At 40.1% G+C, this 27,948-nt stretch overlaps 1 protein-coding gene across 2 annotated transcripts in view; it reads left to right on the top strand.

The window, feature by feature from the left end:
• The window catches only part of GFPT1 (glutamine--fructose-6-phosphate transaminase 1), a 51,849-nt gene that overhangs the window by 14,421 nt on the left and 9,480 nt on the right, over positions 1–27,948 (top strand). Inside the window, exons 2-15 of one of the 2 annotated variants that reach the window (XM_074981614.1) lie at positions 2,658–2,765; positions 3,419–3,526; positions 6,929–7,054; positions 9,278–9,336; positions 11,238–11,372; positions 14,153–14,214; positions 15,309–15,388; positions 15,509–15,562; positions 20,252–20,357; positions 21,379–21,542; positions 21,868–21,963; positions 22,343–22,440; positions 23,996–24,116; positions 26,552–26,709. In XM_074981614.1, coding sequence (XP_074837715.1) covers positions 2,658–2,765; positions 3,419–3,526; positions 6,929–7,054; positions 9,278–9,336; positions 11,238–11,372; positions 14,153–14,214; positions 15,309–15,388; positions 15,509–15,562; positions 20,252–20,357; positions 21,379–21,542; positions 21,868–21,963; positions 22,343–22,440; positions 23,996–24,116; positions 26,552–26,709 — 1,475 coding nt within the window. The remainder of the gene's footprint in view (positions 1–2,657; positions 2,766–3,418; positions 3,527–6,928; positions 7,055–9,277; positions 9,337–11,237; positions 11,373–14,152; positions 14,215–15,308; positions 15,389–15,508; positions 15,563–20,251; positions 20,358–21,378; positions 21,543–21,867; positions 21,964–22,342; positions 22,441–23,995; positions 24,117–26,551; positions 26,710–27,948) is intronic. The other variant, XM_074981615.1, reaches the window with a different exon arrangement.

Below are 27,948 nucleotides of genomic sequence, written 5' to 3'. Positions count from 1 at the left end.
CAAATTTCTTTTAACCTCATGAGTGAGCTGTTTGTTATTTTTAAAAACATTAGTGAATTTTTAGCACCTCTAGACAAGTGCCAGAGTGACAGCCTTACAGATGTAAGTTTTCTTTTAGCTACAGAACAAATTGGAGTGTTGCTAAGTGCACTGGGTATACCTCACCAAGCGTAGAAAAGATTGGATTAGCCACAGAGAAGACAGGTGCAAGTGGGAAGCTGTTGCTTCTTTCTCAATAGCTTGAAGGGATTATGGAAGAAGGGGAGCAGGAAGGGGACTGTCTGTCGCTCCGTCCAGTATTTGCCACAGCGGAGAGAATGAGGAGGAAATAAGCATTTTGCTTGTTACAAAACAAAGCAAGTAGTCCTATAGCTCCTCAAAGACTATTATTTAATAGGTAATGAGCTTTTGTAGGAAAGACCCATTTCCTAAGATTCTGGAGCACAACTGAGGAATCAGCTGAATATAAAAATTAAAAAGGAGGGAGGAGCTCGAAAGAGGAGTAGCAAGGAGAAAAACCATCTGCGAAGTTTCAGTTAAGTGGGATCCTTGGGAATATCAAAGGTAGGGAAATTGTACTTGTAATGTATAAAATAATTGAGATATTTGAGTCCAGGGTGGTAAGTGTCAAACTTGTAAATGAATTGCTATTCAAATGTCCCCCTTTGTAATCTGGTGTTAAAATCTCTCAGTTGTAATACGCAAACCAGTAAGTCATTAACTGAGTGTCCTGCCAAGTGACTCCCCGCTTTATGCATATTCAAATTCCTAATGTCTGGTTTGTGGAGAGGCGGTCCAGTGTACATGGCAGAGAGGCATTGCTGGCACATGATGGCATATATCACACCAGTGGAAGTGCAGGAATACGAGCCCCAGTGGTATGATTGACATGTTGCAGTAGAAGGGGGAGAGAGATACTTCCTTCCCTGTAGTCATTTTCACTCCCATGTTTGGAACCAAGGCTCTGCAGATGAGCAGACACACTTCCTTTCCATGCCATCAGCTGGGGGGTGGAAAGCCCCAAACATGTGTGAAGCCCACAAAATGAGGTCTGCATAAAAGAAGAGAGGCTTGGTGGAAGGGCTGCGGTGTGTAAGCCTATATTATCTATGTTGTTTACAAGCCCCACCTATCTGGTTGTCTGTGAAATGAGTACCTGGTAGACATTTCAAGGCTTTGTAAGATAAGATTCAGTGCATCTGTAAACCTAGCATTCTCTACTCATGCATCCTAGTATCATAAGGAAAGGATTAGTGGGGTATGAATTATCTAGAATAATGTCCCTAATACGAGCCTTTTTAGGGCTTGATGTTGCAAATGCTCGCTTATGTGAAAAGTCCTTAAGTTGACCTGTTGTCTTTTAGGTCTCCTTCCATGCAGAAAGGCTTCTTACCTTAGTGTGGGTGAGGAGGATGGGGACATTGATTAAAAATGTACTCTACGTCACTAGAGTGAATTAGTTATTTGGAGTGCACCAGTTTTTGAGTGATCTTAAAAAACCTACATTTTTGGAAATAACTAAGACTCCATTTTCTGGAAAACCCCTTAAGGCGTCTCTTGCTGGGAACTCAATCACTGTCACATTTTCCACTCCAACTGACTAGACCTGTCATCTCTGGTCCTCCCTTTAACTGAGACCCTCCCCCCTTTAAATCCTCCCCTTCCCCATGCATCTGATGAAGTGGGTCTTTGCTCATGAAAGCTTATTCTCCAAAACATCTGTTAGTCTATGAGGTGCTGCAGGACTTCTTGTTGTTTTTGAAGATACAGACTAACACAGCTACCTCTTTTGATGCTGTGCATGGGAATAAAAATGTTTCACGTATGCAATCTTGTCTCGCTTTTATACTTATTCCTTTGCTAAAGTTTTAGTGCAAGGTGAAGGACTAGTTTTCTAATTCAAATGTTCTTCATGCAAATAAATGTCACATTGTGTTGCTTCATCACAGCATCAAATGGAATATTTCTGGAAAACATCCAAATAATTGCATTTTCATGGTAGAGCTTCTGCTTCCATCACCGTAGTATCTGAGTACCTGCCAAGTGTTTAAAAATAGAAATAAGTTTTCCTCCTTCCTTTCGGTGTAGGGGAAATAGCTTGATTTGTTTTTGTTTTTTGTTAAAAAAGGATTTTCAAGTATATGAATGAATGTGCATTAGGTTCTATTTGTGTGGAAAAAATTCCTTGAAGAGAAGTTGTGTTGAAGAAATAAGTTCTATGTATAAGTCCAAGGTTTGTGAGTGGTGGGGGAAATCCTATTTAGGGCATTGTTTAAGTAGGTGCTTAAATTAAGCGTTTGCTTAAATACTTCCCTGAATCTGAATTTTTGTTCTGAAATAGTTCAGAGGTGGTTGTTGTGTTTTAGGGTACTGAGTCCCATAGTCGAAGTTCCGTCTCAACGAATCTTCTCTCTGCTAGCTGACTACTGTGTTCAGTTGGTTTTAGTGCCCAATAGATAGTGGGGATGGGGGTGTAGCCATGGTTTCTCAAATGTAAACAGTGTCCCTGCCAATCAGGAATTTACGGTAAGTGTGGAAAGGAGAGAATTAGCCTGTACAGTGGCAAAAGGATTTCTGTGGGCACAACGTTCTCTTATTTGGTGCTTTGTCAAGAAGTTAAAAGGACCGTTCTTAGAATATAACTTTTTGTTCTACAGGCATCTTTGCTTACCTAAACTACCATGTTCCCAGGACAAGACGGGAGATCCTGGAGACCCTTATCAAAGGGCTTCAGAGACTGGAGTACAGAGGATATGATTCTGCAGGTAGCTTGTTTGAGAAAGTGACAATTATTTTTGTTTTATATTGTGAATTGCCATTTTACTGGTATGCCTGTTAGGCAGGTGGTCACAAGTAAGTCTTTGCTTTTTACTGCCCCCCATTTTCTGGAAATTAGAACGCCGTTCTACATTGTTGCATCCAGAATGTGTAAAAGACATTTTCTGAGTAGTAATTTCAGTTACACAAAAATATTCTTGATGCCTTCCATTCAAGGATTTGAGTGTGCCTTTTCAGATAACAAGGGGTTATTCAGACTTAATCTAAGGAACATTATTCCATTTATTTCAGAGTAGAGAAGAAGTAAAAGTAATGCTCTAAATTTATTCTGAAGGCCTTTTCTATACTACCACAGGTCAATGACCAAAGTTAAACGACTTCAGCTATGTGAATAACATAGCTGAAGTCAGTGTTTTTAGATCTGCTTACTGCAGTATCATCACCATGGTAAATCAGCAGCTTATGCTCTCCCATTGGCCCCGCATACTTTTCTCATATTTTGGCGGAGTATTGGAGTGATAGAGTAATCAGAACCTGTAGTGAAGTCATGCTCTTTGTTTCCTTGAATATAAAACCTAGATGATGCAACAAAAGTTTGGGGCTTCACACTTGTTTATTGTGTTTTGTGGGAAACTATTAGGTGTGGGAATCGATGGAGGAAATGACAAAGACTGGGAGGCTAATGCCGGCAAGATCCAGCTAATCAAAAAGAAGGGGAAAGTGAAGGCCCTGGATGAGGAAGTTAACAGTATGTACTACACTTTAGTTCTTTATCTCCTCCCCTTCCTAAAAATATCATGTGATTCTTTGCATGTTAAGTATCTTTTAGCTACAATCTCATGAATATGGATAAATATATTCTGTACGCTGAGATATAGTATATCCTGTATATTTTGTCCTTTGCCTTGTTTGGAGGACACAACAGCTAAACAAAGAAGTCTGTGATCCATCAAACTGGTTTCTAGAAAAACCATTAGCCATCTGTGGGTGTGCCGCTGTCCTCAGTAATGTATTATGATGTTTTACGTGGGAGAAAAAAATGCCTTTAATGGTAGAAAATCTAACTGGAAACGTCAGTAAACAATTTTTTATGTCTTTTTCTCAGGCCAGGAGTTTATATGACGAACAAACCCTTAAAGAAGATTGTCTCAAAATCAGAAATTTGTCTGATTATATTGACTTAATCTTGGTGGTGTGTTTATTAAGTGGGAAATTTCAGATCAGTACAGTTAAAGGCCCAAATCCAGCCAGGTACTTAAGCACATGCTTAACTTTACATCCAAGACTGATCCCCTTTAATTCACTACAATACCCAATTGCTTGTAAATGTTTGCTGAAGTGGGGCCAGTTTAGCCTGGAAAATTTAAAGCAAAGTTCTCAAAATAGCGAAACAGCTTTCAGAAAGAATGAATGCATCAATTTCAGGGAATTAACTGCACATTGTTTTGTCAACCAAATAAAGCAGAATAGTGAAAATAATAGTGCAACATTAATAAGAATAAGAATCCATCTCCATATTGGATATATTTTATTTCAATTCTGAAAAATAAACTCACTCCTCTCCTGCAAGCAGGAAGAAATCATCCACTAGTACATTTTGAATTTAGACTTAAATTAAAAAGAAAAAAAATGCAAAAAATGTAAGTGCATTTAACATTTGAATCTGCATTCTTGGAGGGCAAACTCTTTAGTTTTATCTTGAGGTGTGCAGCAGATGGGCTGAGGAATTGGTTAAGAAAAAATACTAATATACTTGTAAGTGTAACTGTCAAATTGATGAGAAAGCATCAAGTAAGGTAGTCTGCTTTCTATTTCTAAATTCTTTATATGACCTGGATAGAGTCCAATTTTTAAATTCATCAAGTCTCTGCAGGCAAGAAAACTGCAACATACAGTGAAGGGTAAAGTAAGGGTAAGCAGTGCATAAACTGGCACCTTATTTATGGTGGTCTGTTTTTAGTTGATATCCTTATTTTCAGGTATTAACTTCAGTTACAGCATGTTCCTTTAACTTAAAGGACTCATATATGAAACCTAAGAGAAACTGATTTGGTAGCTTTTTAATATGCTTCTACGTTACTAATGTAAACTGAAGTCTATAGCAAAACCTCATTGATCCAAATGAAATATGTGGGCCTGACCTGAATTCAGCTCCCATATCTGAACAAAGTTATACTTGTTATCATCATCATCGTCATCAATAACTGTGGGCTCAGCACCCGTTGGTGTCTGATGCCTCTCTGTTTCCTTCCATCTTTCCCTATCCAGTGCAGAGTGGCTTAGTTTCTGTAAAGGGACGCTGTATATATGTAATAAATTTAAAAAAACAAACAAACCTGGAATAATGGTAAGACTTATGATAAAATGTGATTGTGATAAAATGATGATCTCCACTTGTGATAAAATGATAATCTCCAAGTACAACCAATTTTTAAAACTGTTACGGTCTAGGCAAAAGCTATTGAGAGACAGAAAAGGTAATCTCTGAACGAAAGGATGAAGTTCTACAAAGAGAAGACTTGTCTGATGCTTTCCAGGCACTAAATTGTTACTATTGGGGATTCTGATTTAATATAGTGTAAGGTGATTATGCTTGGTCAGGCAGAGTTAATGTTTTAATAGCATGGGAGATGATGGTCCAAGTAGTTGGACACATCAGATAGAAATAAAATTGGATGATTCATTAAAGGCTGTTTTCTTTTTTTAGAATAAAAAGGCATTAAATCAGCTAATGAATAATTTTGTTAATGTATTTTCATAGGTATGCAGGGCAGTGCTCCTGTCTACTGGCCGTGGGGCTCCACAGCCACCTTGCCTCTTTCCCCCATGGCAGGAGAGGGGCTAGCATTGACTGAGCTGGGAGGCAAGGTGTGGGGCACTTGGGGAAAGAGACGGGGTGGATGTAGAGCACACTGAGCCACATGGCAGCTGGGCTGCGCTCCCAGCCCCTTCCACCACCAGCTGGGCTCTTTAGCCACTCTGCCTCTCACCCTGAGCATCCTTTTTTCTCCCCTTACCTCCCTCCCTGAGCTTGTGATGCATTGGAAGCTCTGGAAGAGCAGGGGAGGAGTTGCTGAGTGGGGTGCCTGCTTATGCCCATGAGTGCTTTAGTCCAGGAGCTCCCCTGAGATGCTGGCCCACAGATGGCATTGGCTAGTGTTCCCTGTAAACTGAGTGCTTGGGCAATGGCCCAGGAGAGATTCAGGTGCTGCCCAGCTGATTGTCAGAGCGCCCCAGCTGGCAGCATTTGTTTCTACTGGTGGTGCACATAACAAAATTTATTCCATCCACGGATGGAAGCAGTTAAAGGAAACACTGGTGCTGGACTATAGAATCCCTTGCTATAGGGATGAGACCTGTATTTTGGTATGTGAACTCTTACTTTACCAGTTTACATTATGTTCTCACTAATGTTTTCCTGAAGAAGGCTTGATTGTCTCTTTCCAGCCTGTAGAGAAGAACACAATGGTTATCTAATAAGTTTTTATTATTTGCTAACCAGTGCTATGCACTACTTAATAGCTCATTAAATGCGCATTTGAGAGTTATGGTCTTAGTTTTCGAAGACCATCCCATTGGTTCACAATCATGTTTCCATTGGCTTATTGGTTAATAAAGCATGAAACAGCAACACAGACAAATTTCATAGATATTTCCTCAGCATACAGGAGAGGAAATTATCAACTTGAAAATGTTCTCCAGAGAAAGTATATATAAACAAATGATTCTGTAAGATGGCTTCTTATTGAGGACTCAGTGAGGTGAAAGAAGTGAACTCCTGAGCCAAAGATGTTCTTGCTTGAAAACCAAAATGATTTTGTGAACTTGTTGGAAATGCCCAGGGGTTGGGACACTTTTTGCCCTAAGAGCTTAGGCAATATTCCACACCTGTCTCACAGATAGCTTTGATGTACCTAGCTAGTATTCAGAAGGTGCCACAAAAAATTGATGCAGATAACTGTATACCTGACATTTTGCTTCTGTGGTGCTCATAATTTTCTGATTGACATATTCAAGGAAAAATATAATCTGCATGTAAGTTCCTGCATTGCCTGTTATACTCTGAATGCCTGACTCATCTCTTATGTGGCTTCCAATGTGCATCGAGTCAGGTCCTAATAATGGAACATTTCTACACTTCCATCTGCAGAACAACAAGATATGGACCTGGACATTGAGTTTGATGTACATCTTGGCATCGCACATACCCGATGGGCTACCCATGGTGAACCCAGTCCTGTCAATAGCCACCCACAGCGCTCAGATAAAAATAATGGTAAGACCTTGCATTGCGTGGGCTAGTATTTATTTGTGTGAATGGGGAGAATGATGGTTGTTAGGAATTCTGAGCAATGAATGTAGTCTTGCAAATGACGACTTATTCAGTACTTCTAGGGCAGCAGTGGACAACCAACAGCCCATGGGGTTTTATGTGTGGCTTACAAGATATTTAGTTTACCATAGCCCACACACCGGGATGCTAGAATGTGCTGGCTTTGGTCTATGTAGGTTTTTCCTACTGGTACTACAAAAGGGACATGCACTTAAAGCTGGGGTACGTGAAGTGAGGGGTGTGTTAGTTTTCACAGTATTGTGTACAGTCGTGCACTCCCTCTGCATCCTGTCAATAGCTACAGTTCAGTCGGAACACCCTGCACATTCTAGGTACACAAGCAGTTAGTTAACAAAACTACTTAGCAAATGCAATTAGTTAGCAAAACTGCCATATCTGGGGGGGCTGTCTTTGTTATGACAATCCTATGGCCCACAGAGATGGAGGGCCACTCATACTGTCCACTCACTAGCCTAGGTTGCCCATTACTGTTCTAGGGGTTTATACCAGAATTCCGTCGGTAAAGTGTGGCCTACGCCTCTTTGACAGCATGTGCTTGTAGGATGGTGTGTAAATAATTACTCTGTTTCAAGCTGTGGTCCTCCTCTTGTATGTTTTGAAGTCCATAGGAGTTTTGCTATTGGCTTCAATGAGAGCAGCACCAGTTTATTTTATTATTATTATGAGTCATTTCATCTATGCACCAGCACAATCTCAAATGCATTACAGATTATCTGTGTAATCATTGGCGTTCTCCTTACAGATGGAGAAAAAGAGAGGTGTTGCACGAGTGGCTTGTGGCAGAGCTGGATATAACAACAGTTTTTAGCTTTTCCCATTTCGAGACCTCAAAGCCCTTTACAAAGGAGGGTACTATCATTGTCCCTGTTCTACAATGAGGGAAGCTGAGGTGAAATGACTTGCCCATGATCACCAGGCAGGCCACTGGGACTAGAACCCAGGTCTTCTGTTTCCTATCCTCTGTTTTAAATACAAAACTGTCTTCCATCCATGTTAAGCTCATTTTGGGTGATTTCAGTGTTTGAAATGGTGGTTCAGTGAAAATTGATTGGGATAAAAGACAAGCCCAAGATATTTAGAATTCCTGGAGACATTACCACCCAGTTTATGAAGATTTTGAAATGGAACAAATTTTGGCATTGGCCATCTGGTTTGTATTGTAGAATTAAAAAACAAACCACCTAAGAGCGTAATACTGGCTTGCCTCAAAAAGGATCATCTCTGATTATCTATTATTTAGATGGGCACTGCACAAGAAGTTGTCACAAACATATGTTCAATATATTCAGTAATATTCTGGTTACAAGACTTTGCGGAACTGTTTTGTCTACTCGTTCAAATGCGTTGTGTTTCTAAATGCTTGAAACTGAAATAATTCAACCAGATTGGGGTGGGGACTGGGATTTAGCATCCTCAGCACAAAGACCTGATATGATTAGCTTGTATTTGTAATTTAGGATAATGGTGCACGTGGAAGGCTGGCCTAGATACTTTTCTTTTACATTAGTAAAGTTATCTCTATTCCGTATTGCATGTAACGATATTAAGAAAAAATTGTTATGGAAGTTGATTTTTTGCTAATATGGAGCATGTCCTTGTGGCAGCTGGATGTATTATATACATTTAAAAAAAAATCCTTGACTGTTAAATAACCCACCCTCAAAAGATGACAGATTACTGAGTGTTTTGGGAAACATTTGCTCTTAAAAGGTTATTCAATGATGTGGCAACTGGAGTCCAGCAGATAGGCAACAGCACTAGGAATCAGGACTCCTGGGTTTTACTTCTGGGTCTACCGCTAATACAGGTCTTTGAGAGAGCCATTTAATGTTCTGGTACCTTAAGCTCTCCATCTGTAAAATAAGTTACTACTTCTCTGTCTTTGTAGTGCACAATGAGATTATTGATATAAGGGCATAACATGAGTCTTAATTGGTATTACTGTGTACCACTTAGAATGGGCCTTACCAACAGAGAAGCAATCTGCAAAGTAATTGCAGTATATTACAGAAGCACTTCACTGTGTTGACGTTTCTACTATTAGCTAAGTAGCTTTATAGAATAAAATGGTTCCTATGTTGTTGTTGTTATGTAACGTATGTGTATCTTTTAGAGTAGAGTAATACTTCCATTTTTATTCTCTAGAATTTATTGTTATCCACAATGGCATTATCACCAACTACAAAGATCTGAGAAAATTTTTGGTAAGTAAAACTAGCTCTGTGATCAAGTTCTAATAGCACCTAGTGCTGGCTGAACCTCAGCTGCCTATACTTCTTGCTATTGTGACGTGGAAGCCACGGAGGGTGATAGAGTCCAGCAATCTTAACATACAAACCTGGAGAGTCTTCTGAGACAGCTAAAGGCCGCATGGCTACTGTGGTAACCATGGAATTATCCATTCCACTCATACAGCTGTTCACGTGTTAATTTGTTTTGTGGGTGGAGAGTAGAGATTGTAGAGGTGGATATTCCCCTCAAGTTGTGGAGGGATCATACTCTATTTTTTTTATGGGGTTGGGCATCGACTCTTTTTTGGAATGAAAGGGACCAGTTTTTATGCCTTTGAAGGGTAATGGAAATAACATTTTCAGCTCACTGTTCTCTTCACAGAACTTCATAACCTATTGATCATTGCTATTGTCAGCACTGCTCTGGACCCCATTTCATATATCCAGAGCACCCTAGTGCATGGTAGCATAAGATAGGTTGTGCAAGGAAGAGGGCTGCTGTGGAGATAATTGTTATGTACAAGGCTGGCTGGCAGGACCTAGTATTCTTGGCTGAGCTGTTTTTCCTTACTTAGTGAGCTCTTGAAATATGCTGTGCAGTTGCTGGTTTTATGTGGTCTGCAAGACTCTTTGTTTTCTACATGCACAAGGAACATCCCCATCGCCTCTCGTCCACAGATCTTAATGCCTTACTCTTCTCCTTTAATGACTCCCTCTTTGTCTCTTGCCCCTCACAATACAAGCATGCTTTAGTCTCCCCCATCTTAAAAACAAACTACAAAACCCGCCCTTAATTTGCATCTTCCTCTCTCACTACTTCCATGTCTCTGCCTCTCCATTTCACCTCTAAGATCATTGAATGTGCTGTGTACAGTAACTGTCTGGAGTTCTTCTCCAGTTCTGTTTCTGCCCTTCGCACACCAGTGAATCTGCTCCCCTTGAGGTCTCTAATGACTTCATCTTCATTTGCTACATCCTTGGCCCTATCCTTGACAAATGCAGACATTTCCGGCTCAAATACATTCAGAATGCTGCTGCAAAGATCATTCTTTTAGCCTGTTGATTTGCCCATGTCATCCCTCAACTGCTTCCCTTTTCTCTATCTCATCAGACTTAAGCTACTTATTTATCTCCATTGTCAAGGCCCTTCACAGCTTGTCCACAGCCAACTACCATCTTTCATTCACTATCCAGATGTCAGCTCCCACCTGTGACTGACTTTTGATTCTGGCCTCCATCATCCACTTGTTATGTTTGCAAGCAAAGCTTAAGAGGAGCTCCCTAAAAATATCTGCAAAACTGCTTCCCTGTCTTCCTCCAAAATGCTTCTTAAAATCCCCTTTGCCACAATGTCTACAAAAAATTTGACAATGATCAGGCAGCTGGTATACTGAGACCCTTGGTATCAATCTTTGCCCCCTTGTTTTATACTTAGGTATGTCTTCCCCACATGGAAGATAGACCTGATCAGGATCGATCTTTCAGGGTGCAATTTGGTGCGCCTAGTAGGGACACGCAAATTCGAACTGTCAGGGGTTGACGGTCAACCCCTGTTCTCCTCAGTATCACTAGTAGTAAGGGAGGTCAACAGTCCTCTGTGAGGAAGGCCAGTGCAGTTGATTGTAGGTAAGTCGATTCCAGCTACAGAATTGCTGTAGCTGGAATTGCTTTATCTACAGTTGCCTTTTAGGTCTAGTGTTGACCTGGCTTTAGATTGTAAGCTCTTTGGGGCAGAGAACAGCTCTCTCTTCTGAGCCTGTACAGCACCCAACGCGGTAGAATCCTGGTCCGTGGCTAGAGCTTCCAGACATTACAGTAACACAAATAACAAACATTTCTCACAATAATGTGGCATTTTTTGGATTTACTTTCAGGAAAGCAAAGGTTATGATTTTGAGTCCGAGACCGACACAGAAACTATTGCCAAGCTTGTCAAGTACATGTACGACAACCGGGAAAGCGATGACATTAGCTTCACCACGTTGGTGGAGAGGGTTATCCAGCAACTGGTAATATGTTAAGTGACAACATCAGTTTATTCAGACTTTTTTTAGACTTGGAAGTAATGGTTCTGGTGGGATCTCGCATAAAAATAAAAAGTATGCTAAAATATTTCAAGCTCGAAACACCAATTCTCAGTCTGACCAAGGGCAGTCTAGTTCAATATCCTTTGTGCATTCCAGACGCTTCAGTAAGTAGTGCCTGAAATCCCATAATGGACAATTAAAGAATAACCTGTGTAGAAATGTTTCTTCCAGGCAATTAGTGTTTGGTTTATGCCCTGAAGCCCAAGAATTTATATTCCTATCTAATAAACTATGGATTTTGTTCATATAAATGTTTAATCCTGCTAAGCTTCTTAGGCCAGGTCTAGACTGTAAACTTCTTCTGGCATAGCTCTGTAAGTAAGAGGGAGATGAGGTGTGATTTCCTGATCAACACAGTGTGCTGACAGAAACCCCTCATGTGTACAGGCTGAATCTCTCTTATCTGGAAGTCCTCTCATCTGGCAACCTCCATAATCAAGCGTGATTTTTAGTTAGCCAGATGACCACTTATTCTGGGAGTGACCAAGTTTCCTGCAGTCCCATAAAGTTTTTTTACAGCCTCCAGTCCTGGCTCTCAGGCTACATCTACACTAACTCAAAACTTCGAAATAGCCATGCAAATGGCCATTTCGAAGTTTGCTAATGAAGTGCTGAAATACATATTCAGCACCTCATTAGAATGCCAGCAGCCGTGGCACTTCGAAATTGACGCGGCTCCCTGCTGTGCAGCTCGCTCAGATGGGGCTCCTTTTCGAAAGGACCCCGGCAACTTCGAAATCCCCGTATTCCAAACAGCACAGAGGAATAAGGGGATTTCGAAGTTGGTGGGATCCTTTCGAAAAGGAGCCCTGTCTGCACGAGCCGCATGGCGGCGAGCTGTGTCAATTTTGAAGTGCTACGGCTGCCAGCATTTTAATGAGGCGCTGAATATGTATTTCAGCGCTTTATTAGTAAACTTTGAAATGGCTGTTTCGAAGTTTTGGGCTAGTGTAGACACAGCCTCAGTGTTCTGTGCTGTTCTTTAGCTGTAATTTACCCCTTTATGTATTCCAAGACCCCAGTAAGCCATAGAAGTGTTGGTAATGCACTAGACAATAATGTCCTCTTGTAGTCCAGCACATTCTCTCATCTAACAACAGTCACATCCTGAGGGTGACATACGAGAGAGGTTCAACCTGTAGCTGCAACTATGTTGACAACAGCATGACAGCTTTTATTTTTTTAATCAGTAAAGCTTTGTTACATGTGCAGGTGCAGTTTAATATGCTGGCACAAATGACAGGTTTCCTGGTATAGCTTTGTTCTTGCTGGCAGCACTTTAGCTGGTATAATATGGTGGTATTCTTATTCTGGTTAAAGTGCTACTCATGAAGATGGTGGCTATAAACATAATACATTGTGACAATGAACTTAGATCTGAAGAAGTGGGTCTGCCCCACGCAAGCTCATCACTTAGTGAATTATGTTGTTAGTCTTTAAAGTGCTACACAACTGCTTTTTTGTTTTGTGAAGATGCAGACTAACAGGGTGATATGGATTGTGTGTGCTTTTTAGTATTGGTTTATTGTTAGCACCAGGGTCTCTCCATGGTGTTTGCGTTTGCAGTAGTACATATATTTATTTACTAAGTCCCAATCTAAAGCTCTGTCTTAGGAAAGCAGCCCTCATTAGGGCAGGATTTAAGCTTTGCTTATTTCCCTTTGAAATCATTTGGACATACTTAAAGGTAGCCTGCGTTTCCTTTCCTGAAACTGAACCTAAGGCTGGTTGATTGTAAAACTCCAGTAACGGAAGAGATGCTGACCTCTTGTGGAACTTTGCATGAAAAGCATTTATGTTTAGCTACAGGTCTATCAGTCCCATCCTCTGCAGGTTTTTGTTATTAATATTATGCACCTTTCTATGCATAAAAACAGGATAAAAATAGTTTACTATCTCCTGGTGCTATTTTATTCTGGAGGCAATTAACTTTAATAACTGTGGAATGACAGGAAAATGGCAGCAGCCCTAGGCCCTGCACAGATTGTGTATTCCTCTGATGGCTATTATGGTAGGAGCTCCTGTGCCTTGGAAGCCCAAACACTTTTGCAAATCAAACAGTGCAAAGGTTTGTTTGCTGGATCCTTTGCATAGTACAGCACTTCCCAAATTATAGGTTAGGACCCCAGAGTGGGCTGCGACCCTGTTTTGAGGGGATTGCATGGGCTGCCTTGCTGGGGCCCAGGGCCAAAGCTTCAGCCCTGGGTAGTAGGGTGCATGATCTAGCCCTTTGGCTTTAACGCATGATGAGGCTCAGGGTTTGGTCTTACCTATCCGGGGCAGCAGGGCTCAGGCAGGTTCTGGCTTTGTTCCCTCCCTTATTGGGTCATGGTGCAATGAAGTTTGAGAACCTCTGGCACATTATGTCAATTCACCAAAATCTGAATTGCCTTAAGAGCAATACCTAATTGCAGTATGTAAAGAGCTTTTATACTGGTAGGTAGGAGAGCCAAAGCTGGGACTCCTCTTTTTTTTTTTTTTCCTTAAATATATAAATAAATGGGCTTAGAACAAGGAATTAAAGCCCACTGTTTCAAAACTAGACACCTGAAATAGGGAGTGACCATGAAAAATGTGCCAGTAGATGGTTGTTTGGTTGAACAGGAATGTTCTTATGGGTGCAGCTTAATTGCAGATGTTTGAAAAAGACGCTTGTCTCACTTATAACGGTACCATAATTTGTTTGTCCCCTTTTTTCCCAGGAAGGAGCTTTTGCCCTTGTGTTTAAAAGTGTCCATTACCCTGGTCAAGCAGTTGGCACCAGGTAAAGATAGCTATAGTTAAACAATGTATCTTTCAGTGGAGCGTGGGTTCCTTTTAATCACAGTTTTAGCCAATGCAATTTCTTAACCCCTTTCCCTTCCTGCTGCGTGTAGCAGTCTTAGAGTAACCTAGAAGATGCTCTTCCTGTATTGCGTGAGGGTCTGGATTTTCTAAGTTGCTTACATTTTTCCTCCTCTCTTTCCCCCTTCTCAGCACCAAACTCTTCAGAATTTCTCAGAAAAGGAGCCTTATGAACGACTAGATCCATTGTCAGAATCTCGCTTTTACCCACGTAAAACTGGTCTGAAATAACCTACGTCTGTTGGACTGCAGGGCATGCCACGAGGCAGATCTATTCGTTATTGCAGCTGTGGGGGTGGGCCAGAGAGAGAAGGGTCAGATTGGTGGATGGCAGGGGATTTGATTTGTAATGTATGGTAGTGGTAACTAAACCTTTGGATAGACGCCTCTATGGTTGTTTCTTATTTAATACATTGGGCTAGTTTGGTTTTCAAATTTATCATGTGCCTTAATAGGCCTTCTGAATTTCACATATGTGCTTTCAAAAGCCAACTAAGCGATCTGGCCACACCATTCCCATTAACTTTAACTAAAGTCGTGTGCCCAAATCCTTAATGAGCTTTGAAAGTCTCAACTTCAGTATCTGCCTTTAGGTGCATATAATGGGTAAGAATCATTTCAAGTACTGGCTTGAGCATGGAAATGCGAGATTTCAGTGCACTATTTAAGAACTCCAACTAGGGAATCTCTGGCCCTGTTTTATGTTTACATGGTTCTTTTAGCTTTTGCCTTCCTATCCTATTGTACTGTAGCTCTGTTCCTGAAAAAGACAAAGGCTACATTTGTGTTTAGGTTGTGGAAGGTTAGTGTAACTGAGACCAGAATTTTGTCTTTTGAATTTTGTCTCTTTCAGTTGTATTAATCAGTTAATTGGTTGAGAAGGGTGTCAATAAAACAAGCTGGATGAGGTCACTTGATTTAGATGCCAGGATGTCAAGCAGCAGTACTTCTAGTTTAAGTTGGTGTGCTGAAGCTATGAGTACCATCAATTACAGCTCCATATTTCCTTTGCAGACGAGGAAGCCCCCTGCTGATTGGAGTTCGAAGTGAACACAAGCTCTCCACTGACCACATTCCAGTACTGTACAGAACAGGTGAATTATATGGGACTTTTTCCATTATTTAATATTTATTCCTAATTTATATTGTTATAATTTTTAAAATTATTTTCACTGATCATATGGAGTTATTTTTCTTTTTTGTTACACTTTCAGCTGGGCAATCTATGGATCATTCTGTGGGTGGAATATCCATAGAACAGGAGAAAGGTGCCTGCTTGACACACACCTTTAATATTATAAGTTCCCCCCGCCCTTTTTTTTTTTCCTTAGAAAAAGAATTGAAAGGCAAGGGGAAATAGCACTGACTCTTTAGGATGTTGATATTGCTTTCCACGTAGCAAAATGAAACAAACCCAAACATGAGGATTTTTTATACAACACCACAAATTAAAAAGAAAAAAACAACTTTCTCTTAAGTTTCAGTGCTACAGTGATGCTGAATATATTGTGAGCATTAACTTAACTAACTGATGTTTTAGGTATAGATTTTTTTCATGAGTTTCGTGTGGGATTATTTACTCATGAAAGAGTGACTAAATATTTTTAAAAAGGGATGGATGTAAACGCAATGAAATTATACCCCATTGAAATTAGAAACCACTTTCACATTAAGAAACGTTGTCACCAAAGCAAAACTGTTTTGAGCAAAATGTGGTTTATCTGATCTAAGTCATGTTGGATCCAGTGAGGTTCAAATTGTACCTTGGGTTTATTTCCCTTTTTATATCCTGGTCTTTTTTTACAAAAATCTATTTGTGTGCTTTCAGTTGGGGGTGTGCCTTTAACTGCAATGAATCATTGTTAATTAACAATCTGATTTGTTTTCTCAAGTACTCCATTTCTGTTTTAAAATAACCTTTCATTTACCATCTGACACTGTGCAGCTAAATTAGGAGAGTCCTTTAATAAAGGAGAAGGGCTTAATAGGGACCTGGTGTAAATCAGTAGGGCTTTGTCTACACTTAAGACTAAGCGCAGCTTTGGCAACATTTTAACATGGCATTGTGGCCATGGCAGGAGCGCTTGGGAGAGGAGAGCTGTCCCAGTGCTCTAGGTGAACTACCTCTGTGAGTGAGGTTGCCCAATTTACACTGGTGCTTTACAGCACTGTAACTTGCTGCATTGGTGATGGGGAGGCCAAGTGTGGGAGGGTGTTTCATACCCCTGAACCAGAATGTTGCAATGCAGAAAAGTGGCAATGTAGACTTAGCTTAGGACTTCATCCATGCTTGTAACCACAATGTAAGTCTATTAATATTTTTTTTAAAAAATATGGGACTTGGTTTCTTAGACTATTTCTTGGACGTTTGAAAATTTTAACCCAAGCCTCAAATTAGAGCGTTTGGGAGGCACAACCCAGAACTCACTAAGTTCTAGTGAAAGCTCTGTCTTGAGAAATACTGAGAGCATCAAATCTGGTAAGCCTAACGTTTGTAATGTAGCACAGACCTAGAAATACAATGTGCTGACTCCATAAGGTGCTAGGAAGGAAGTAAGCCTTTGTGTTTGCATAGGGCTGAATTTAATTTTATGTAGGTATATCAAAATGGAAATGCACATGCTTGGGAGAGCGAGTGGCCTCAATAACATGGTGGTGTCATGATGTTTTAGAGGAATTTGAAGCTACGGAGGTGATTGTATCCCAGACACCATGGGCCTCCTACTTAACTGTTAACTCTTGAAGTGTAAAGAGTAGGTCAGTGATCCCCAACCTTTTCACTAATGTGGGCCCCCAGTTATCCGCCCCAAACCATTTGTAGACTCCCATCAAAGCCAATTCTAGCTCCTATGTGCACTTAATTAAAAGAAAAACGAAACCACGACAGATTTTTGGACATTAAGTAATATTATTGGAAGGTACTGAATTTTAAAAAAAAATTGATTAACTTTGCAATTTATTTAAAACTTGTTTTCTATGATCATTTTTATTTCTTTTTTCACGGCCCCCTTGCAAAACTCTGGCAGATCCCAGGTTGGGAACCACTGGAGAAGGTGATTTTTGGCGTGTCTCCATCTGTGCACACACAGCTAAAGGATCTGTGGCATCCCACAGTTTGTCTAATTAAACTGCAATAAAATTATTGTTTCTCACTTTTCAAATCCATTTCACACCTCTGATTAAAAACTACTGCTGACAGCCTAGGCATGATGTGCTGCTGCTCCTTTGTTAGCAGGCACTAGGCCTCTCTGTCTTTACAAATGCCTTTTAAAGCAATTTCAAAGGTAGCCTTGCATGAGCATGGAGAATGTCTCCTGTTGAGTTGAAGCTAATATTATTCTACGCTATGTTAGCATTTTGTAACTAGGATATACTTCAGTGGGGATTGATAAGGTATCAAAATATGCTTAAAAGTTTTTCCTCCAAGGAATTTGAAATGCTTGTTTTATCCCTCTTCCCACTCCCAATTGTTTGCACATTCTCCACTTACTTTTTATCTTGAGTAGGTAGTAGCCATCATTGTTCTGAAAGTGAGAAATTGCTGCTCTGTTGCTGTTAAATCCTAAAAGGGGCGGTCAGGTGATCTTTATCAGTGATCCCAGTATGTCCATTGGTGCCATTGGCTTTGCTTCGGTGAAACTGACCATGGTAATTTCTTAAACTGCTGATGACAAAAAGGATGAGTCCAATGTTTTTTATTAAACAAAGTAGCATGAATTTGCTCTCAAGGTCAATCCATTCCTCCTCATTCAGAAGTGTATATTTGTTGTCTGGTGTTTACAGCTGATCACTAAATATTGTCATTGTGTTTGTACTACACAGGGTGTTTGCTCTCTGGAAAGCAATGCCAGCAAAATAAAGATGATGTGATAAAATGTTGTACGTGGGAAAAGAAAATCTGCATGCTTTAATGAAGGGTGGGTGGCTTATTTGGAGAATGGACGCTTGCCCCATTGCTCTGCCTTTCTGGTGGTTGTCATCTTTGTTTTCTGATTTGTAAACCAAAAGAAAAATCTAAGGTGCTCTGAACTGTTGGTTTCGTGGAGCTTCCTTATTTTTCATCAGTATCAACATGAAAGCAGGATTTTTGATTTTTCAGAAAAAAAAAATTGGTTTGGAAAGCTTAGTTAAATTGATGCTGTATTGATTTTAATATTAGCTATTGTGGTGGCCCATCTAAATCAATGCAGTACAATAATCAGGGCTGTAGAGTATGTTCTTTATAGTATATATGAACTTAAAATTTGTCATCCTTCAATTTTAGACAGAATAGAAAAGGGAAACTTGCAGGATAACTCATCAATCTTCTCTGACTTCTCCTTTCTCTTATCATATCTCTGCTGAGGCAGGATTGCTTTCCTGGTGTATTATGCTGTTTTGTCCAAGTTCAAATATTAAACAGCTCTTCCTTCAGGCTGTAATACAGACTTACTCTTCACTGTTGAACATTTCTTGAAGTTCAGAAAAAATCTAGAGGAGGATACACAAATACTGAAATTCTGGAGAGAATTTTTAGTGAAACTTCAGGGTTTGGGTAACACTTTTCCCAATGCCCCAAAAATGTATCCTTTGATTTAAAGCTCATTGCTGTTAGTCATGCCTCCTTGGACCAAGGGAAATAATCCCTTTGAGCTGTTAAATCTGACTGTCCGGACCCTGGGCTGCTGAGGTTACAAAATTATGAGAAACTCATGTCCGTTCCTGTCTTCCAGCCCTGATATTTGTTCCTCCTCCCCCACCCCCGGGCTCCTTGCTCTCAGAGTAAGCACTAAATCAGGTGAGAATCCCATAGGCGGGAGGGTGGCTGTAAGATTGGGTTTTAGGAAGGAGATCTGGTAGCACTAGCTCTGTAGTGACTCAGAGGGAAGACAGCCTTCTGATGGATTTCAGACGCCACTTCCTGGCTCTCCCAGCAATTGCTGGCCCAGCGCAAGATTACTGAGCTCATGAGTGCTACCCAGGTCCCAGCACAAGCACGATGATTTCCAGGGAGTCACTGGGGAACCACTTGTGATTCTTAAGGCGTGGGAGTAGGACTCTGAAATCCTGAATTCAAGACCCAACTTTGGCCTAGACTGACCGACAGCCAGCCTGGAAAAATCACAAGAGGGTGTGAGATGGCATCAGTGTAAGACAAAGCCCTGAATATCAGGACCGTTCCTATGAAATTGGGCCATGTGGTCCCCATCTGTGCAACTGGGTATCACTAACTGGATTATAAATGGTTGAGGTCCCCGTTTGTCTCACTGTCTGTCTGTACAGCACCTACTCCAATGGGGTCACAGTCTCAGTTGGGGCTCTCCACTTCTGGTCTAGCACAGACACTACTGAGCTCTTGTACTCTGTGGCATTTGTTTGAGCACTGATAACAAATGGACCAGGAGACAGGGGGCTTGCTTTTGAGTTGCATGTTTTGAGCCACACAGAAGACAATGTGATTGCAGAGGTGTAACGGAGGGAAGAGATTGGTGTGGAGAATTGTTATTAAGCATGGGGGGGATATAGGACAGAGTTAGTGGAAAAAATATAGGTATCTTATAAGTATGAAATCTCTTGAACTGGAGTAGAATCGTACAGAGACTTCATAGTTTAGTTCTTTTATTGATGTTTTCTATAGACATACTGCAAATCTAGAACATCTTTACAGTATGTTTAATATCAATTAAAGTTAATCCAACAAGCTTTCAGCGCCATGTAAACAACCTGAGAAGGGGCTTGAGAATGGGAACAAAACAGTATGTTGTGCAGGAGAAAAATCCTGATCATTTTTGCTAAGCCTATTTTTAAATTGACCATAGCCCCCTTGATCTAAAGCAAAATGTGAAGTAGTCAGAAAAATGCTTCATGTTGGTACTGTGAGTTGGGAACTGTGGTGGAGATTGGCATACTGCAGTGTGTATTGTGTGTTGTGGAAGTGTGTGAGACACTGATTGCTAATACAGTGTCTGACATTACAGGTAAAGACAAGAAAGGAAGCTGCAGCCTCTCCCGTATTGACAGTACCACTTGTCTTTTCCCTGTTGAGGAGAAAGCTGTGGAGTACTACTTTGCTTCTGATGCTAGGTAACATTCTTTGCAGCTTGTGATGGGTTCTAAGACCTTCTCTTTAAATTCAGAGCCATAATGGGTAACTTGGGATACAACTGTTACTTTATCAATAATATAAAACTTCCATGGTTTCTTACAAACATCTACTAGATGTTGCACCTCAATCAATTGTATGCCCCGATTTTATTGATGACAGGGAGATTTAATAAGACTTTGTTAAAGTAGTATTCTGGTGGCATTGTCCTAATGCAAGTTTATCAATCAGTATGATTCCAGAGGTGAACAATGAGAATCTTGTGAGGATGCTGCCCTGAATTAAAAAGACAGGCCCAGAAATTATCAGGAAAATTGTGCAGTTCTTGTAACAACTCTGTGCATATCTAATTTCCTGTAGCAACTGAAACGTCTTCTGTTAACCTTACAGTGGGTGAAATATAATGGTAAAAATTAAGCTTGTTCAATCCCTGATTAAACTGTCAGTCTTCAGCATGTTGGTAAAGTAACAGTGTTCTTTCCAGAAGCACGTGTAAGTGTGACCATAATTTGTCTTCTGTAGCTCATTTCAGATGAGCATTTTGAAGACCTTTACACCATGGCCTTATGATACCCATGTGTCTTACACAGAGATTTTTGACTTGCTCATGGTCCCAGAGCAAAGCCATTTCAGGTTATCTCAGATGTATTTAAATATGGTTTGCCCTGTTCAAGCTCCGGACAAAGTCATGTTTAAAATCACAATAGTTAAAAGCTTGTGTTTTCAAACCTCTTTTTCTAGGTAGAAGTGGCCTGAGTCAATGGCTCTCAGTCATTGCTTTCAATTATTAGACTACCCAGCTGCATAATATGGTTTGCCGAAGGAATTCACAGAGATTTCTTAAAATGGGACCTTTTAATCAATCAAATAATGACACACTAAAAAGTGAACTGTGCAACTTCTCTCAGTAAAAAGTTGCATGTTAGATTATGGGCTCAACTCTAGTCCTCTGTCTCCTTTATGAAGTTGTGTCTTAGGGCAACTGGCCTGTTCTTGTTATAGCGCTGTCATTGAGCACACCAACAGAGTGATTTTCCTTGAAGATGACGACGTGGCAGCTGTGGTGGATGGTCGTCTTTCTATCCACCGGATCAAACGCACAGCGGGTGACCATCCTGGGCGTGCCGTCCAAACCCTACAGATGGAACTTCAGCAGATCATGAAGGGTAAAAGTTCCTTCCACTTTCCTCCACTGAAATATGGGACCAGTCCTTACCAGAACTTGCCCTATTGGGTCAGACCATGAATCCATCAAATCTGATGTCTGTTGTCCTGCAGTGGCCAATGCCTGAGGCTTTGGCGAAAGGTGAAATAACAGCAGTGTACACCTTTCTTGTTACACAATCATATACGAGAGAGAGAAAAAAAATCACTCTTAACCATTCTAACAGTCAGCATGTTCCATCTCCTATGTTCACGTGTTCATTGCATTAAGGATATAATGAAGTTTCCAGTGCAATGAGTTTTTTTGTGTTTTTTTTTTTTTTAAAGGTAACTTCAGTTCATTTATGCAGAAGGAAATTTTTGAACAACCAGAATCTGTCGTGAACACAATGAGAGGAAGAGTCAACTTTGATGACTACACTGGTAATTTAAATTAATGCTTTTACAGTTTGAAACCCAGTGTTTGCCAAATTTGGGGTGGTATAGTATAGAATAGATGTGTGGCCTTAAGTGAATGAAGTCCTAAATCTATGGAAGTGCCATTACATAAATGGGGCCTTCCTTAGCCAGCTCAGGAGACTCCAATCTGCTGACATACTTGTTTATAATGGCTTCTACTACATGGGCATCCTCTCTGCTAGGAAGCAGACTGAGAGACTCCAGCTCTTTTAACTGAAGATGATGTACAGCTATCAGAGGGGCCCTGGAGATCAGTGTTATATCTGTCCATGAGGGAGTGAGCCATCTTTTTTTTTTTTTCTTCTCTCCCCCCCCCCCCCCCCCCAATCCAAATCCACTATAGTGAATCTGGGCGGATTAAAGGATCACATCAAGGAGATACAACGGTGTCGCCGTTTAATCCTGATTGCTTGTGGGACAAGTTACCATGCTGGAGTTGCGGTAAGTGGGATTGTGATTATTTCCTAACAAACCTGGGCTGAATTAGCTGCTGCTATTACATATGTGGAGCAGGTTAATTACCAGTCAGTTGCATGATAGAAATACACACTCAGGCCAGATTTTCAAATGTATTTAAGGATCCCGAGTCCTCTTGACTTTGGGCAGGTCTACACTAGAGGAAAAAGTCAACCTAAAATACGCACCTCAGCTCTGAGACTGGTTTGCTGGAATCAACGTACCTTAGCTTGACTTTCTCTACCTTCTGTACAGCGGGAGGTCAACAGAAGATTCTTCTGTTGACTCCTCTTATTTCTCAGTATTTGATTTAGCACGTTCATACTAGATGCATGGCCAGTGCTGTAGTAAGTGTAGACATACCCTTTGAGTGTTGTCACTTTTGAAAATTGGACTGAAGTGCTTATGCAAATCTTACTAGTCACTTTCTTAATTCCTCTAGCAAACAAAACTTTTTATGTAGTATAATGGGCAAGGAGAGAGGGACAGTCTAATAATAGTGAGAATGCTTCAAAAGCAGTCTGAGGGACACATCTGATTTGCTCCTTTGCTATTTATGTACATTATAGAAATTGTTTAGGAGAAGTTCTGACTTGTATATTGCACAGGAGGTCAAACTACATTTTTCTCAGGCCCTGGAATCTGATTGTTTGCAGGCCTACATAGAACATCACGGGCGAGAGCCATTCACTGTTACATTGGTTCTACTTTGTGCCACAGTTTCATAAACACTTGAAGATTCAGTGCCATGTTCAAATCACACGTATGCTGCTTTGACATATGACACAACTGTAGGGCAAAAAGGTGCAGCTCTAATATTGTTGGATTGCAGTTTGACAGCCCATATGGATCAGCTTGAATCCTAACCATAAGTCTGTGAAAGAATTTTTTTTTTTTAAGACAGATGATACATTTTTAAAATATCAAGCTTAAACCAAGATGTATTAAATTAATTCATGGGAACCTGAAAATTGAAACCAACACTCATCTGGTTAGTTCCTTGGACCTGAGTAATGGTCCCTAGGTTGAGGAGCTATTTGTGTCTTTTTACAGTACCTAGCACAGTGGGGTTCTAGTCTGTGGCCGGACCCCTTAGACCCTCTTGTAAGACAAATAACATCAAGGCTGAATTAGGTTTTTGTTTTATTCCTCTGCTTCTTAATGTTTTGGGGTGCTTCAGTTATGTTGTTTCCTAATGAACACCCGAGTTGGAGTTTCTACATCATCTTCAGTAGTCAAATTTAAACGGTGTGATGTTAAGTCAGTAGCGCTAAACTCGGGTTTGTGGGTCTGCCCCCCTTATATCATTTTGCAATGTCAAGGCTGTAAGCAGCCTTTCATGTTACTGATCCAGTGTGATTTTTGCATCTAGGTCTAGTGAATATTCTTGTTATACTTTCATTAACCTGCCTAATAGTACTTTGACAGTAATATTTTCCAGTGCTTGGCAATTTAAAGGGTTTGTTTTTGATACTGTGGAAACTTGTGTTAAAAATGCATTTAAACACATTGTAAATTTCTGACATCTTTCTTTCACCAGACCCGTCAAGTGCTGGAAGAATTGACTGAATTGCCTGTTATGGTTGAACTAGCCAGTGACTTTTTGGACAGAAACACTCCAGTCTTCAGAGATGATGTCTGCTTTTTTATCAGCCAGTCAGGTAGGTTCACTCCTCTACCACTGAGAGAGAGAGATCCACTGGGCCAAATTGCGATGCCTGTGCATAGGATGACATGGTGAGTTCCCCAGTGTAGAAACTAGATAAGTCTTTCCATATCTCATTCACTTTCATATGAGGGCAGATGGATTTCTTATAGTATGTGAACTAGTGTGTTTTTTGTTTAGTCCACTCAAATGTGGCAAAAATGATTGTCCTTTCTCTGGAAAATAGAACGTGCTGTCATGTGGAATATGAGGTTAAAGATATCCCCATTTGCCCTTTTAAAACAGTTTCTTATTGTTCGATTACAGGGGCTTCATCCAGTGGCTTGTGAAATTCATACTTTAATACAGATCTCTGTACAAGAATCTATAAAATAGCAAATAACACACTGGAAGGAAACGTAAGCTAAAACCGACTTAGGATAAAGGGCATTCCTAATGGGCCACATTACACTGAAACCAGATGAATACATTTTTAATGTTATAGGTCATTTGCAACAAAGCAAGGTCACTATTCCCTGTTGTATTGTACTGTTATGTCTAACTTTTATATGAAAAGGCATATTTGGAAGGAAATAGTTTTGTCTTCCTTCCTAGCACTGTGCAGTAGAGGAAAAAATGCAATGAAACTAAATTGCATTCTCAAAATACAAAAACCACCAGTGACCAATAAATAGTAGTTATTTAGTGGTGGTTTCTGGTAGTGAAAATTAAGAATTTATTAACTTGTTTCAGCAGTGTTTCTCCTGGCTGCCATCTGGTTATAAAGTTTCCCTGGATGTTGATAATTTAGTTTTTCAACCTCTTTCAGCCACTTTGGCTCATGGTTTAAATATATCTATAGTTGCTGGTTTTCTCTGGGAACAGTGTTGTTTATTTCTAACACAGTTCCTGTTTGTATCACTGGATCACACATCCTCTTAAATTTTAGATATTACCAATAAACAGGATTCCCTGATACCTGCATAATTCTTGCTGTCTCATTAAGGTAGAGGTCTGCTGAATAGCTCCACATTCTAGAAAATCAGAGTAAATGTTGAGTCTTCTAAAAATTCCTCAGCATATGGTGGTGACCTAAATTGTAGCATGCAGTCAAGGTTGTGTGAATACTGCTACTTTAAAAGTAGAATCTACTGATTTAACCTTATTTTTATTACATCTTGATGAAGTTTATACTTTATAGATACAGTTAGAGGGAATGCCCTCTTGGGTATTATTCATTAAAGCTTTCCAGTAAGATATGGCAAAATTAAGGAATTTTTCTGTCTTATGCAGTGTCTGGGGCTTAGCTGTGTACATCAATACAATTTTCTGGTGACTTGTTGAGAGGCTATAAATGGATGCAGAACTGTCTTTTTATTGAAGTCTAAGAAACCTAACTGTTTTTCCCCTTACCGGTAAACAATTGACTGAGCCAGCCCTGTGTCACATTGTACACATCCTAGGCCTTTGAGATACCCTTTTCAAAAATTGGATAGCATTTTAAGCCAGTGTATGTGACCAGAACACTCCTGAAACTGAGTAGCCCCATAATTTTCAGTTGCAAAACCATGTTTTGTTTTTTTAGAGAAAAAGAAATTTCTGGAGGAAACTACCCCAAACTGACAGATTACAGCAGAGCACCACAATAAATGATTAGAGACAGTTGGCGACCATTGCAAGGAATAAGTGCCATTTAATGGGCTTAAATCTTTGCTCCCAATCTTGTTTTTAGAATATTTTTTGGCAGTAAAGTATCTTCAGTTCATGCATAGCAGAGTGTTGAACGTTGTATGACATTTATTCTTTGCAGGGAAGTGTTAACACGATTTAACACATTGCATAGATAGTCTACTTGGGCCAAATTAACTTGACTATATATATGAAGTCACTTGACAAAATAGCGTTCTTAACTCATGTTGTGTTATTAATAGCCAAAGCAAAAGAAGAGATCTGTTTTCATCATACTTTCCAAGATACATCCAAATATACTGTTTCAGGTCTACAGATACAAGTTGAAGCTCTCTAGCCTGGCAACCTCAGGATCTGACTAGTGCTGACCCAGAGAATTTGCCAAACCATGGCATACTCGAGCATGTTACCAATACTTGCACGGTTTACTGGGTTCTTAGACATTTAGGAGTCAATTACAGTTAAACAGCAGCAGAGAACACAGAGTGGCTATAAACAAACTTCGTGGGACCACAAGAAACTTGGCCATGTCCATGATAAGTTCACATGGCTAACTAAAATCATGGTGGACCATGGATGTTGCCACACCAGAGTTCAACTTGTATAGGTCATTTTCAAGATGGTACTCTGTTTTGCAATGACATAAATGAAACATTTGCTAACCTTTGAGTTTCAGTCTCTGTGCAAAGTAGTATAAAGGCTTGTAATGATCTTGACTATAAACTGATTTAACATTGTGATCGTGTAAATTTCTCTCTGCAGGCGAGACAGCAGATACTCTGATGGCCCTTCGGTACTGTAAGGAGAGGGGAGCACTCACTGTAGGAATAACTAATACTGTGGGCAGCTCCATATCCAGGGAAACAGACTGTGGTGTCCATATCAATGCAGGACCAGAGATTGGTGTAGCCAGCACAAAGGTAAATACTGCGTATATGGTTCTCGCAGTCATTTAGAGTGTAGTTGACTGTGGTTTTTATTCTCATTGAAGCTCTTTAACCATGCTTAGATTGCATGATTTTTTGACGCTTTAGTTTATGTAATAGCCAGCATCTGCACTTTGAGAAAAAAACCTTACCTCTGTGATGCTTCCCAGTTGTGCGGGCACAAACTTATGAGACTAAAACTGCCACAGAACAAAATGAGTTCCTCTCTTGATCCAGGGATACTTGTAGGTAAGAAAAAGCCGATAAGGAATATAGTTTCAAAGATTTTATTTTAAATAGTTTCAATCAGTATGCAAGTGAAAGGAATTAAAATAGCTAACATTGCTGCGCACATAATAGCGAATCTGATTGTATGTATGACTGAAGATTTTATATTGCCCATAACCAAAAGAACATACTGATTTGTACAGCCTAGATATGCATTTAAGATGGATTATTCCATCACCGAGCAGCAGGGCTGTCACATTTTTCATGACAAGTGTGGAATTAGCACAAGTACAAAGAGATAAAACCATGCCATTCACACACCTTGTTGCAATGTGGGTGGCTAACTGTTAACCTTCTTTTTCTTCCAAGTCTGTCCATATTTAAATAGACCAGCTGTTTTTAGCTATAAAAAATAGTGGAACCTTCTTTTCATTTAAGCTTATTTAAAATGTGCTAATTTAGTGGCTCTTGGCACATGCATAGTTCTCCAGCCAGATTCTCCTGTCACTTAAATGTGGAGTAATCATTCAAGTTGGTGGACTTACAGCTGTAAGAATTAAAGGAAAGTCAGTCCTGTTAACATGAAAATCATACTGAGACCTACTTAGTAAATCCTCAGTCCCTCCAGCAGTTAAGACTTTCCAGCTGCCTTTTCAGGGATGTAAATTAAATTACACTGTGATGGACTAACTGGTCCCCAATTTGAGGGCAGTTTTTTTTTTTCTATTAAAACCAACTAGTGGGATATTACAAGAAAAGAGGAGGTCACAGCAGAATAGAATTGCCAACAATGGGCATGCATAATTCACGCTGAAGGCAGTAGTCTGTCCTTAGATTAGATAGATTTACACCTGTTCTCAGTGCTGGTTGTAATGGCACAGTTACAGTTTGTCCATCACCTTCATGCTCATATAGTATCAGCCCAAGTCATGATTAGGCAGGCTTTCTTAAACTAGTGGACAGCGAGGAATAGGTTTATTTACCACACAAACTGCTCTCTCAGTT

The sequence above is a fragment of the Carettochelys insculpta genome, chromosome 31 (assembly GCF_033958435.1).
Source record: "Carettochelys insculpta isolate YL-2023 chromosome 31, ASM3395843v1, whole genome shotgun sequence".
NCBI classification, from domain to species: Eukaryota; Metazoa; Chordata; order Testudines; family Carettochelyidae; genus Carettochelys; species Carettochelys insculpta.
This window is presented reverse-complemented; position numbering and strand designations above follow the sequence as displayed.